The 11064-nt window shown below is 43.2% G+C and overlaps 1 protein-coding gene across 3 annotated transcripts in view; it reads left to right on the plus strand.

The window, feature by feature from the left end:
• Positions 1–11064, plus strand: part of ephb1 (EPH receptor B1) — a 143986-nt gene that overhangs the window by 89377 nt on the left and 43545 nt on the right. For all 3 annotated transcript variants that reach the window (XR_004213020.1, XM_031854691.1, XM_031854692.1), the window contains exon 5: positions 4057–4392. Coding sequence is in view for 2 of the 3 variants with exons in the window: in XM_031854691.1 (XP_031710551.1) it covers positions 4057–4392 (336 nt within the window). In the remaining variant the exon portion in view is untranslated. The remainder of the gene's footprint in view (positions 1–4056; positions 4393–11064) is intronic.

Genomic DNA, 11064 nt, shown 5'->3' on the forward strand with positions numbered 1-11064 from the left:
CCCCCCCCCCCCCCCCCCCCCCCATGCCAAGCCTGGGATGCACTTCAAACTCCCCACCACCCCCCCAGCTCTCTCTGTCTTGCGCTGACTCCAGCCATGCCTGAGAAGCCAAGCCACACCAAGCGTTCTATCTCGCTGTGGGAAGCTTGGCTACCCAGTATCCTGGGATTTGGGACAGTGGCTTGCTTTGCACCGTTCCCTTCCTCAGGATTCTGTGTGTTGGGGGGTCAGCCAGCTCCCCCATGCTGGGTTTCTCAATGTGTGAGTCAGAGAAAGAGAATGACAAGCTGAGTGGTAACTGAGGGGAGTCGGGCGGTGAAAGCAGTGTTGATTGGGCCATAGGGGAGAAGGGCCGCAGTAATGGAGCACGCTGGTGTGAGGAATAGTGGAGAGGGAAAGGGAATGATGGGAGGGAAGGACTAATGACAAAGATGGAAAGAAGACAAAAATCCATCAATACAGTGACAAACTGAGATTTGAATCTGTTCATTTGAAGGTTAAGTCTAAATGTAGAAGAAATGATGGATTCAAATAGCTGTCTGGGGAAGTTCTACACACAGCCTACAGTAACTCAGGATAAGTCCCAGTGACGCACAATACAATGTTATTTATAAAAACAAAACAAAAAATGTAATTGAATCAACATAGCTACAGGAAAAGAGAAGGAAAACAGGATGGCTCTGGTGGGTTTCTACATTCCGGATCCGTACCACATCGGCTCTAAATCTTGCGGATCAAATTCAGTACTCTTAAATGTCTGTGGCCCGTCCCCTGAAAACCTCCTTGAGCCTGTCAAACACTGTCTGCCCCTCGTGAAAACAAACAAAACCCATCAAAGTTCCTGACTGGAAGGCGGGGGGTTATTTGCTTTTCCATTCTCCTCAGCAGTCCATTTAGACTTTTCTTCTTCTGTGCTCTCCTATTTACTGCATCTTCTCTCTCCTTGTTCTGTTTTTTTCAAAGAGAAAGAGGAGGGCGCCGTCAAGGTGCATAAATATTCTGTTCTTTTATCTTCGTTTTTTTTTCTCCTCGTGAACTGTGCTGTCAGTTCTGCAGTCAGTTGACGGTGCTTCCCACAGCAGTCAGCGTGCCAGTTTCCTCTCTCAGTAAATAGTAAACGGAGCTAAGTCAAGGTATTGTCTCTCCTACTCTAATCCCTCTACTGGCTAGGAAGACATAATGCTCCAGTGTAGTGTGCACATGCATGCACACAAGTTTGAAAAATACACTAGTCTCTCTCTCTCTCTCTGTGTCACATGCAGAGCCAAGTTAATTTGACTTTTGGGGTCAATGTAGGTGTGGAGATTATCCTTTATTCAGTTAAAACAAAATCTTCAGCCTATTCATATTGTGTCTCCTCAGACAAGTCATTGTGGAAGCACCCACATCTCCCAAACTGCACTGCTTGCTCCCATACACACCAACACAAAAGTCTATCTATGACTCCCTCGGTCTCTCAGCCAGACAGTATTAGTCCTTGTGACATGTTTTATTTTTTGTCTCATCAACCCACACAACACTTCTTTCTTTCTCCTGGCTCCTCCGGCTGTGATCCGTATCTCCACACAGGGACCTTCTGTTGGTCCCTCAAGGACAGTTTTACATCATGAAAACAAACTGTTTGAAAGAAGAGAAGCTCCGGTCTCAGACCATTCGAAGGGGCAGATGAGTAAACAATGTTCAGAAGTGTTTATCTTGGGCACTGAAACACTGTGTATTAGCAGGTTCATGGAGAAAACTGGGCTGTGGTCTTTTAGAGCCCAGGTGGCACATAATGCCTGCTCCCCAACAGGTCAGTTGGGCATACATATCAGTCTGTGAGTCCACCTTTAGCAGTGGCCACAACTCAGACAGTCCTTTTGAGTACTTCATGTATGTGCTATTTGCTTCGCTACATTTGTGCCTTGCTGTTCTCTGCTTCCTGGACAACAATATTGTCCAGGAAGCAGACTAATTGGGGTAGCTAGTATCATCTTGCCCCGGCGATTGCCAGAGCTGTTAAAAAGGTATAAAATGAATTGCCCGTACTGAACCAAATAAATTGATATGTGCTCATTGTCCAAATTACCTGACATCTCGCACTGGTTGTTATGATTGCTCCATTAAAATATAGCCCTGACTCTGTTGTGATACAGTACATGTACGCGAAGAGCATTGGAGCTGCATGGAAACGATGTTTTGCTCCTATCACTTAAGTGAAAGCAACATGTATGTAAGGCCAACCAAATCTGACAGGCACAGCTAAGTGAACGCAAGCTGAGAGACTGTAAGTAACGTTCTCAACAAATTAAATCCTATGGCGAATTGAAACAGCCAAATGCTGCAGTAATAGTCTGCAGATCATTGGTTAAGTGGCCGTCACATCTGATTTCTTGTGCCATCCCTGCATGTGTGGAGCTCGGTCGTAATTGGGACGAAAGGGTGTGACGGATTTGTTCGCACCTAAACCAGGTTTCTTTTCTTTTTCTATCACCATTGTAAGAATGCATTGTTACAGACAGTGCAGGCATGAATACACAGAAATATATACTTTAGGCGTGTGTGTTTGTGTCACATGCATTTTCCACATGGAAAAATGTGCATTGCTTTTCCCAGCGATGCAAGTTTTAGGTTTGTGATGGATGACACAGAGGATGCACGCAGTGTGAGTAACATATGAAGTGCTATAGTGCAGTCCCCAAGGGGAGAAGTGGTGCCATCTCCCTCATACGGCCTGTTCCTACCAGCACACACCCTTTTCCGCTGTATTTTCCCTCTGCATACAATACATCTGGTAGCATCCAAAGACCAAGTTATGTGCCATTATGACCATATAGTGTATCCGGAGCACTAGCTGTCCTCTTAGCCAGACCATAATAATCACACTATGGAGGGTCACGCCCTTCCTTTCACTGACCTCTCTGTTGTTGAGGCACCAAGCCGAGGTCGCTGCAGTAGCAGTGCCTTTCCCTCACCCTTGTGTTTTCTGCCGCTTTGTCCCAGCTCCCCAGGGCTATCCCACATGGCTTCGCTGCAACAATGATTAATTGTGTCTGTGTTGACTGAAGTAACTATCTGCCCTAAGCCCACGGTAATGGGAAACTCAAGTGCTGTGTCATAACATGTTTAAAAGTCTACATGCATGCTTGTTGTCATATTTTTCTCATGGGTAAAAAGAGAAGAGGAAAGGAAGTAGAGTGTGTTAGAGAGCTGAGTAATTCTTCAAAGGGTTTCTAGAATTGAGCGGATTTTTATTTCCACAGTAGTCATGGTTTTAGAAGTGGGTCAGTTAAACTCCTCTTTCAATGATAAAGGTCAGGCTTTATGGAGGATGAATTGGAACCAGATCAGCTCTGCAGGGCAGCCACACTTTAACCCAAGCAGCACTGACTAAGGGCTTTGGTGAGCTTCTGCTTTATCGGCAGTGTCTGGTGTCTGACAAGAAAGAGCTGCCTCTGAGCAGCTGCACGGACACAGTCTCGGCTGAGCAAAATTATACACTGCCGTTAGAGCAGATTTTAACTCTTAGGAATCGTGCTCCAAATGCGGGAGGCTGAACAAGCCACTTTTCTACAACCTAATATTAAGCCACCACTCAGGCAAAACAATTACTTTATTATTTCTTGATTTCTTTCTGAATATCGTCTTTGAGGTTCTGCTCCAGCTGTGGGCTATGAGGGAGTGAATGGGAGCGTGAATCTCCAGAGCCACTTGGATAAGAATACTCCATGCAACACTGCATTTAGCTAAATAACCAATGTTTGATAGACACAAACTTTTCGCTGTATGATCTCGCTGGGTGTGAATGGAATAAATTAGCATTCCAATTGTGCTGAAGATGGAGAAAAAAGGAGAAAACGACAAGTTGCTCTTCACAACAACACTTTATTACAAGGTTGTAAATTAACTAAATTGACTTAACAGCAGGCATAATTTACAAGCAATGCGTTATTTTGCTTATAGCATCATGACAGCTTACCTTACGATTTGTCTGATATGAACTGGATCCAGCTTTAAAAGTCAATGATCCGAGCCAAAATAACATTTGTATTACATCTTTTCTCTGTGTGCCTTCAGGTGTCCCATCCAGCCCGAGGAATGTGATCTCCATTGTGAACGAAACGTCCGTGATCCTGGAGTGGCACTCTCCCAGGGAGACGGGTGGCCGCGATGACGTCGTCTACAACATAGTGTGCAAAAAGTGCCGGGCTGACCGGCGCTCCTGCTCCCACTGCGACGACAATGTGGACTTCGTCCCTCGACAGCTGGGTCTGACTGACACCAGGGTGTTCATCAGCAACCTGTGGGCTCACACTCTCTATAGCTTTGAAATACAAGCTGTCAATGGAGTGAGCAATAAGAGCCCGTACCCTGCCCAGCATGTCTCCATAGACATCACCACCAACCAGGCTGGTAAGTGGCTGCTTCGGCTACGTCTCGGGATGATGGGGCGGTGGTATTGATGAGGATGACGACTATCTTTTGTTATCCATTTCAAATGGCAAATTTGCCACGTTATTATTATTATTATTATTAATAGTATTAGTAGTAGAAGCATTACATGTGAATCATTTCACTATAAAAGATCATCATCTTGCACAATTAAAACTTCACAGTCTTAATCCACGGCATAGCCGACCTGGCCGCTAAGATTTCTCGTCGCTCCACCGTGGATAGCGACTTCAAGGCTTGAAGCGTGGGGCCAGCTGGTTTAGTGAAAGTCATACATGCTCTCTTTCTCGGCCTTCCTTCCCTGAATCACAGTAATGGCTTTCCCTTTTGAAAACATGATGGAGGAGTTCAGACTCAGACCCAAGACACAATATGTTACATTTTCCAGGACAAGCGCAATTTACTGCACCATCCCTCTTTCCTTTGTAGTTTATTTACACATCAAATCCGCTGATGTAAATAGCCCCAGTTTGCCTTTATCTTTGGGCATTCCAGAAATTCTTGCTTTTTAACACCGCTGAAAGTAATCATCCTTCAAAAAACAACGCATGAGTCATTAATGAAACCCCTTAAATGCTTTGAAGTTCACATCTGGAGGTTGCAGGCTGCTGCTTCACTGACTGACACGTCTTTTTGTTGTTTTTCTGTGGTATTTCTTTAATGAGCCTTTGTTTTGAGAGCAATGCCGCACAGCAAGTCAGTACTTCTCTCTCCACGCAAGGCTACACCCCAGTTGAAACCTGTCTGTAAATCTGCAGATTTATACACCGACGGTGCAGTCTGAATTAACAGAAACAACAAGAGAATTAATCTTATTTAATTCTGCCCCTTTCATAAATTTCAGCATAAGGCGGGATCTCAAAAGCCATCATTTCTTTTTGCACTTTTCTAAGCTTAGCAGGCAACACACAGACGTGTTGAACTACAAGTTTCACCTTTGGTGTTGTATAACAGCTATCCTGCTTGCACTCTGTTCACTGTTCAATACTTTAATGTCAGACTGCACTGAAAGAGGCCGAACCAAGACAGAGGCTGTTGTTTTCAGGCTGAAGTTGTCTTCAGTCCTGCTCTCTCTCCTTGCCTGTCTCCCTGTATGTTTGTGTTTGTGTACATGTGTGTGCATCCTCTGACTTTGCCTGTGACGGCTCTGAGCTTAGCCAATGAAAATGAACTTCATCCTCTTATCTTTCTCTCTCTTTCTCCCTGCCTGTCTCTCTGAATGTTTGTGTGTGTTCATCCACTAACTGCGCCCGATGGGACCTGAGCCCATCCGATGGAAATGACAGGTCGAAGATATTGTCTTTGCCGGTCCTTTTTGCTACAGTATTTTTCATGCTCTTGTAGAGCTTTGACTTGCACATAGAGGCACCTATCAGGGGACAAGTATTGCCCACGTGAAACATCTCTTCGTTTTTCTGTGCTTCTGTGGATGTGGCGGACCGTGAAAGTCACAGCGTAAGCTTGTGGGACCTAATAACAGACATGAAGTGGAGTTACAGTGTGGTGAAAAATAGGGATGCACCAATCTGACTTTTCCAGTCCTGATACCAATACCTGGGTTTAGGGTATCGGCCAATACCGGGTACCGATCCGATACCAGTGTTTAATTAAGAAGCTGTGTGCCTCACTGTGTGGAAGTGACTGGGACCATTTTTTTTTCCTGTAAGGAAACATCAGTCTTGACTTATTGCTTTGCTCACTTTGTAAATCAAAATGTAACAAATAAATACATAGACATAAATTTGTCAAAACTTAAACAGGAATTCAAATTCCAGTATTTAATATATATTGCATACAAACATATAATTGAAATGAATAGATCAGTCCCATTATCCCAACTGATATCCAGTCCAATTTCTGGAGTCAGTATCGTCCCGGTATCAATAGCAGTGCATCCCCAGTGAAAAAAAAAAGGTTGTTGGTTAAGTTCACCTTTTGTTGGCCATGCACTTATGATTTTCTGTCTTGTATTATCTACGCAGTCCAACCTAATGACAAAATACCTAATGACAAATGAATTCAGAATTATTGATGCACATTTCTACGTTAATTGTGGAATGAGCTTACTTCACATTTATCCCAAAGACCAGTGAAATTGGAATTGCTTTATCCAGGTCCCTTTTGTATAGGAGTACATTTGAAATTAAATCTGGCCCAGTTGGTGGAGAGGGCATACCGTATTTGATTACGATGACTCTCAGAAAAATGTAATGACCAACTCAACTAGTCTTTGTCTGAGAATGAGTCAGTGGGGAGGGGGGCAGGATGGAGTAAGGGACCGCTTATTTTTTTTTTTTTCTTTGACCAGACTGCGACAGTGAAGGAGAGGAAAATGAGGGGGTAAATAGGTCTGATTATCAGGGTGGCCTAATGGTGCTGACTGTCCCCATTTGACAGGCTAATAGCACACTTGAGAGACAGATGTAGAAGAAGCGATGCTCAGGCCTATTGTTGAAGTCTGCTGCAGTAATGAGGTGTCTGCCAGTAACCTGCCAGGCCTATGTCCAGCCCTATGTGGCCCCTTTGTAGCCAGGTAATTGCAGTGTTCCTGGTTTCGACAGAGGGTTTTATTGGCAGGTCATTGAAAAGGCAGAAGTATCCAGAAGGGATTCGTGTTGATATTAATGCACTTTAAAAACTAAAAGGTGAGACACTCTTTAAAAGTAGGGCTGTATTGTTGACGGTTCGTGAAGGGTGCAGTAAGGTTTACAGCATTTTTTTAGAAATTCTCTCGTCCGTTCATTTGGTATTTTTATCCACTGCGCCCTCGCATCATGCAAGGCTGGGAGAGGTGGCGTAACAATATGCATGTTCCATGTGTAATAGGAGAGGTGTATTTTGAGTCTGGAGGACCATGGAAATTCCCAATGCAATAACAGTCATCATACATACAATGGGGTCATCGCAACAATCTACCCAATATATTGTAATTGCTGCAAATGGGTAGTAATGTGAAAGAAAAACAACTGTAATCCAAATGAAGCCAGGGTGCCCATACTGTATATAAATAAAACCTTCTCTTCATCTCCTTATTAAAGCAGCGAAATGCCAACATTACAACCAAAACCCAGGTAAAGATAACTTGATTGCTTCAGCATCAGAATGACAACTTCAGCACTTAACTGTATAACAAAAGCAAAGGATGGTACTGTTTGAACTAAACAGATGCACATTAAACAACCCTAATTCCACAAGATGTCCTCTCTACGCCAGAGCCAGGACTGGCAGGAGAATAGACAGATTTCTTTATTGATGTGACATAGTCTTGTTTATGCGCATCTGGGATGGCACAAGTGCACACATAATCAGGACATGAAAGTTTATTTTGTTCATTGAATCTTGTCATTGCACTTCTACTTTAGATTAGAATTAGTTATCAGAAACACGTGACTCTGTAAAGCTATGATTTGGACTCTTAAATAATGGATGTGTGTCATGGAAGTGTGCATAAGAGCTCACCCGTTTCATAAAACATAATCGAATGATCACTTTACATTTTTTGGAGAATGGAGTTCATTTTTGCCTGAAGAATGTGGCCCGGTTAAAGTCTCCTCTAAGTGCCTCTTGGCTCAGCCTGTCAAGGTGAGCCATTTCTATCATGTGCTGTTGTGCTCAGCACAGCTGTTAAAAAGGTTTGAGATGAGTAGAATGATTGCTTAGCCGATAATGATTAATCAACATACCCTTTTATTTATCTTCCATTTCACCTATCCTTTTTGCAAACAACATGCTTGGATGTGCCTCGGCTTAATATGGAAGTAAATTGCTAGTGCGTTTATATATGCACTCATTTCCTGTGCAACGTGGAGAAGTGATTGCGGTTCTCACTGTGAACGTGTCCCAAAAATGAGGGCTTGTAATATCAATCACATGCACGTACATCTCTGTTTAAAAAGGACTGCTTCACTAATGTTCAATCTTATGTCAATTTACTGTTTGTATAGTGACTGGCTTATCCACAGCAAACAACATTCGCCAATAGCACACCAAAACCTACAGCTGCAGTCTCAGGGCAAGCAAAAGCAAGAAAATATGTGTTTAATAAAAAAAGTTTAACTTTTAAGTTTCTGTAGTTTCAAAGTCTCACAGTTCTGTCTGGTTAAAATAATGACGAGAGGCCTTCATACCAAAATAAGCCTTTCTTGCTCAAAATCACATCATCAGGCTCAAAAGCACATTATCGCGCATGGGTTTGTGTTTGTGGGGATAAATAGAGCTTTCCCATGAGATTTAGTCTGTTGACAAAGGTAATGGTACATTCTAGTACTATAAGTATGTCAACCTATGGGAGAACAGATAGGTGAAGTGTTCCTTTATTTCAGATTGGCCCAGGAAAGATAAAGTTTGCGCTCGTCTCAATGGAGTGTTTGCTTTTTCAACTTGACGTGGCTTTCGTGTGAACTGTCGTGAGATTAAGGAAAACCAAGAGACCACCTGTAAAAGAGTAAGGCAGCAGTCATTAGAGGGGTTGTGGTGTAAATTGGCCATGATGAGACAAAGGTGAGAAGAGGAAAAGTGGACCAGGAGGAGGAGATGAGAGAATAATGGAGGTGAGGAGGAAGTTGAAGGGATTTAGTGTGAATCACCGAAGAGGCCATTTAACTGCCCTTGATCCCAGTGCGTGTCTGGGAGGAATGACTGATCAATAGTGTGATTTAGGAGTTCACTCACTGCCTGTGCTCTCCAGGAGATGCACACACACACACACACACACACACACACACACACACAGATATAGACATACTGTACAAAGACTATACGGTGCCCTCTAGGTGATCATTCACACCTGGTCTGAATTTAGTCATCTTTATCTAGCTATTGAACCATAGACATTTGTCTCTCTCTTTGTGAAATAGTGTGGTTTCATTTGAAGGGTCAGACACACTGTCTGCATTCAGTGAATTTATTAAATTGCTAAATTACTACAATGATAGATATATATACAGTATATATATATATATATATAGTAGTCAGGTTGTGGCCGATACAAAGTGCTACTGGTGAAAACTACATGCCATCCATGATTTCTTGTGTAATCCATCCTGGACACTTAACTTACACCCATTACTGATTCAGATGGTGAGTGGATTTTCCATCTTTTACACATTTTACAACTCCTTTCTACTCTGGGTGGTTATGCGAGGGTGGTTTGATGAACAATATATATGAAAGAAAGTCAATAAATCTCTTGACTGGTGCTATCTTTTTCAACAAATGCCTGATGCTCAACAGTTCTCTGGTCTTACTGGAACAGCCTTCTTGACCTAGATTATGTGCCAACAGTCCCTCAGACCACAGAATGCCAACTATATCTACAAACAATCCTTCTCCACTTAGCCGCTCTGTTTGGAGAGCGATTCCCACAGAAATGCAAACACCTCTTTCCCCGGCCTTCTTTGGGCAAGTACGACCGGGTGGGTTGCATTCAAGATACTAAGATGTTATGCGCTCGACTGAAATCCAAACAACCGGATGAATTAAAGAGATCTGCGTTCTGTGGGGTTCTAAAATCAGATGAGATGTTAGGCAAACATGTCTGTTGAGGGTATTCCAGACACTACTCATTGTGTCTTTACAGTTTACAGCTTACAAAGTCTTTCCATTTGTTTTTTGGGGGTTTCCTTATTCTTTGTTTTTTTCCCCCCTTTTCCCTGTTGCTTCCATGTATCAGAGCTAGGGTGTCCATCATCTTAGACAGTTCTTCAGGCTCTCTCTGAGTGCTGTTTTCATTTCATTTCATGCCTGTTCTCATAAATGTTGGATCCCATCCCTGGACCCAAAAAGAGAGGTATTAGCTGCAGGCAAAACTAAAAGTGTGGGCTTGAATGCTACTGAGCCTGCTCATCAATTTTGATGTCTTAACATAGTGTATTAAGTGATGTTAGGAAGTGTGTGTGTGTGTGTGTTTGTAGCTATGTGAAAGTAAGCTTATGCAGTGTACAAGTCCTTTTTTTAATAACATAGAGCTCCGTTCAGGATCCTCTGCATTTAATGTGATTTGGAAAATAATTCCAACTGTGGTTCCTTGACAGAAATCCATGGTGCTGAACTGATCCCTCTTTATGATGTTTGAGAGAGGCCCATTACCATGTAGTCATGGCTGGCTTGGCCGTCTGAGCCCCTACTAATAGGGAGGGTATAGTTAAACCTATGCCTTTGACAGAGGCACAGCACATGACTATAGGCTGCTCTCCTCATCTGAGACACTGAGCCCCCATTAGGAGGCTGCGTGGTTCAATGGTGTGCCAGCATCTTAAAGCACAAACTGCAAGTGCACTACAGAGAAAGAGCGACTTGGCTTGAACTCATGGTTGTGAGTGTGGCCATATGTACGTCTGCTTTTTTTCTTGTTGTTGAATGGGAATTTTGGTCCAAGATCAGCTGACCAAATATAGTGCAACTTTCTGTCCAATCATTTCACTGAGAGTCACTGAGGCAGAGCAGGAAATTCCAGCTGGGAATTTAGAATTGATAGCTGTGCTGCATGGGGAACACAGGTGGCCGTCTGCAGTCCGTCTTTCCCAGGAATCTCACAACGAGAGAGAAGATGCAGTGAAGGGAGAGAGAGAGAGAGAGAGAGAGAGAGAGAGAGAGAGAGAGAGAGAGAGAGAGAGAGAGAGAGAGAGAGAGAGA

Source organism: Anarrhichthys ocellatus, unplaced genomic scaffold (assembly GCF_004355925.1).
Source record: "Anarrhichthys ocellatus isolate YVR2014 unplaced genomic scaffold, GSC_Weel_1.0 scaffold15, whole genome shotgun sequence".
Taxonomy (NCBI): domain Eukaryota; kingdom Metazoa; phylum Chordata; class Actinopteri; order Perciformes; family Anarhichadidae; genus Anarrhichthys; species Anarrhichthys ocellatus.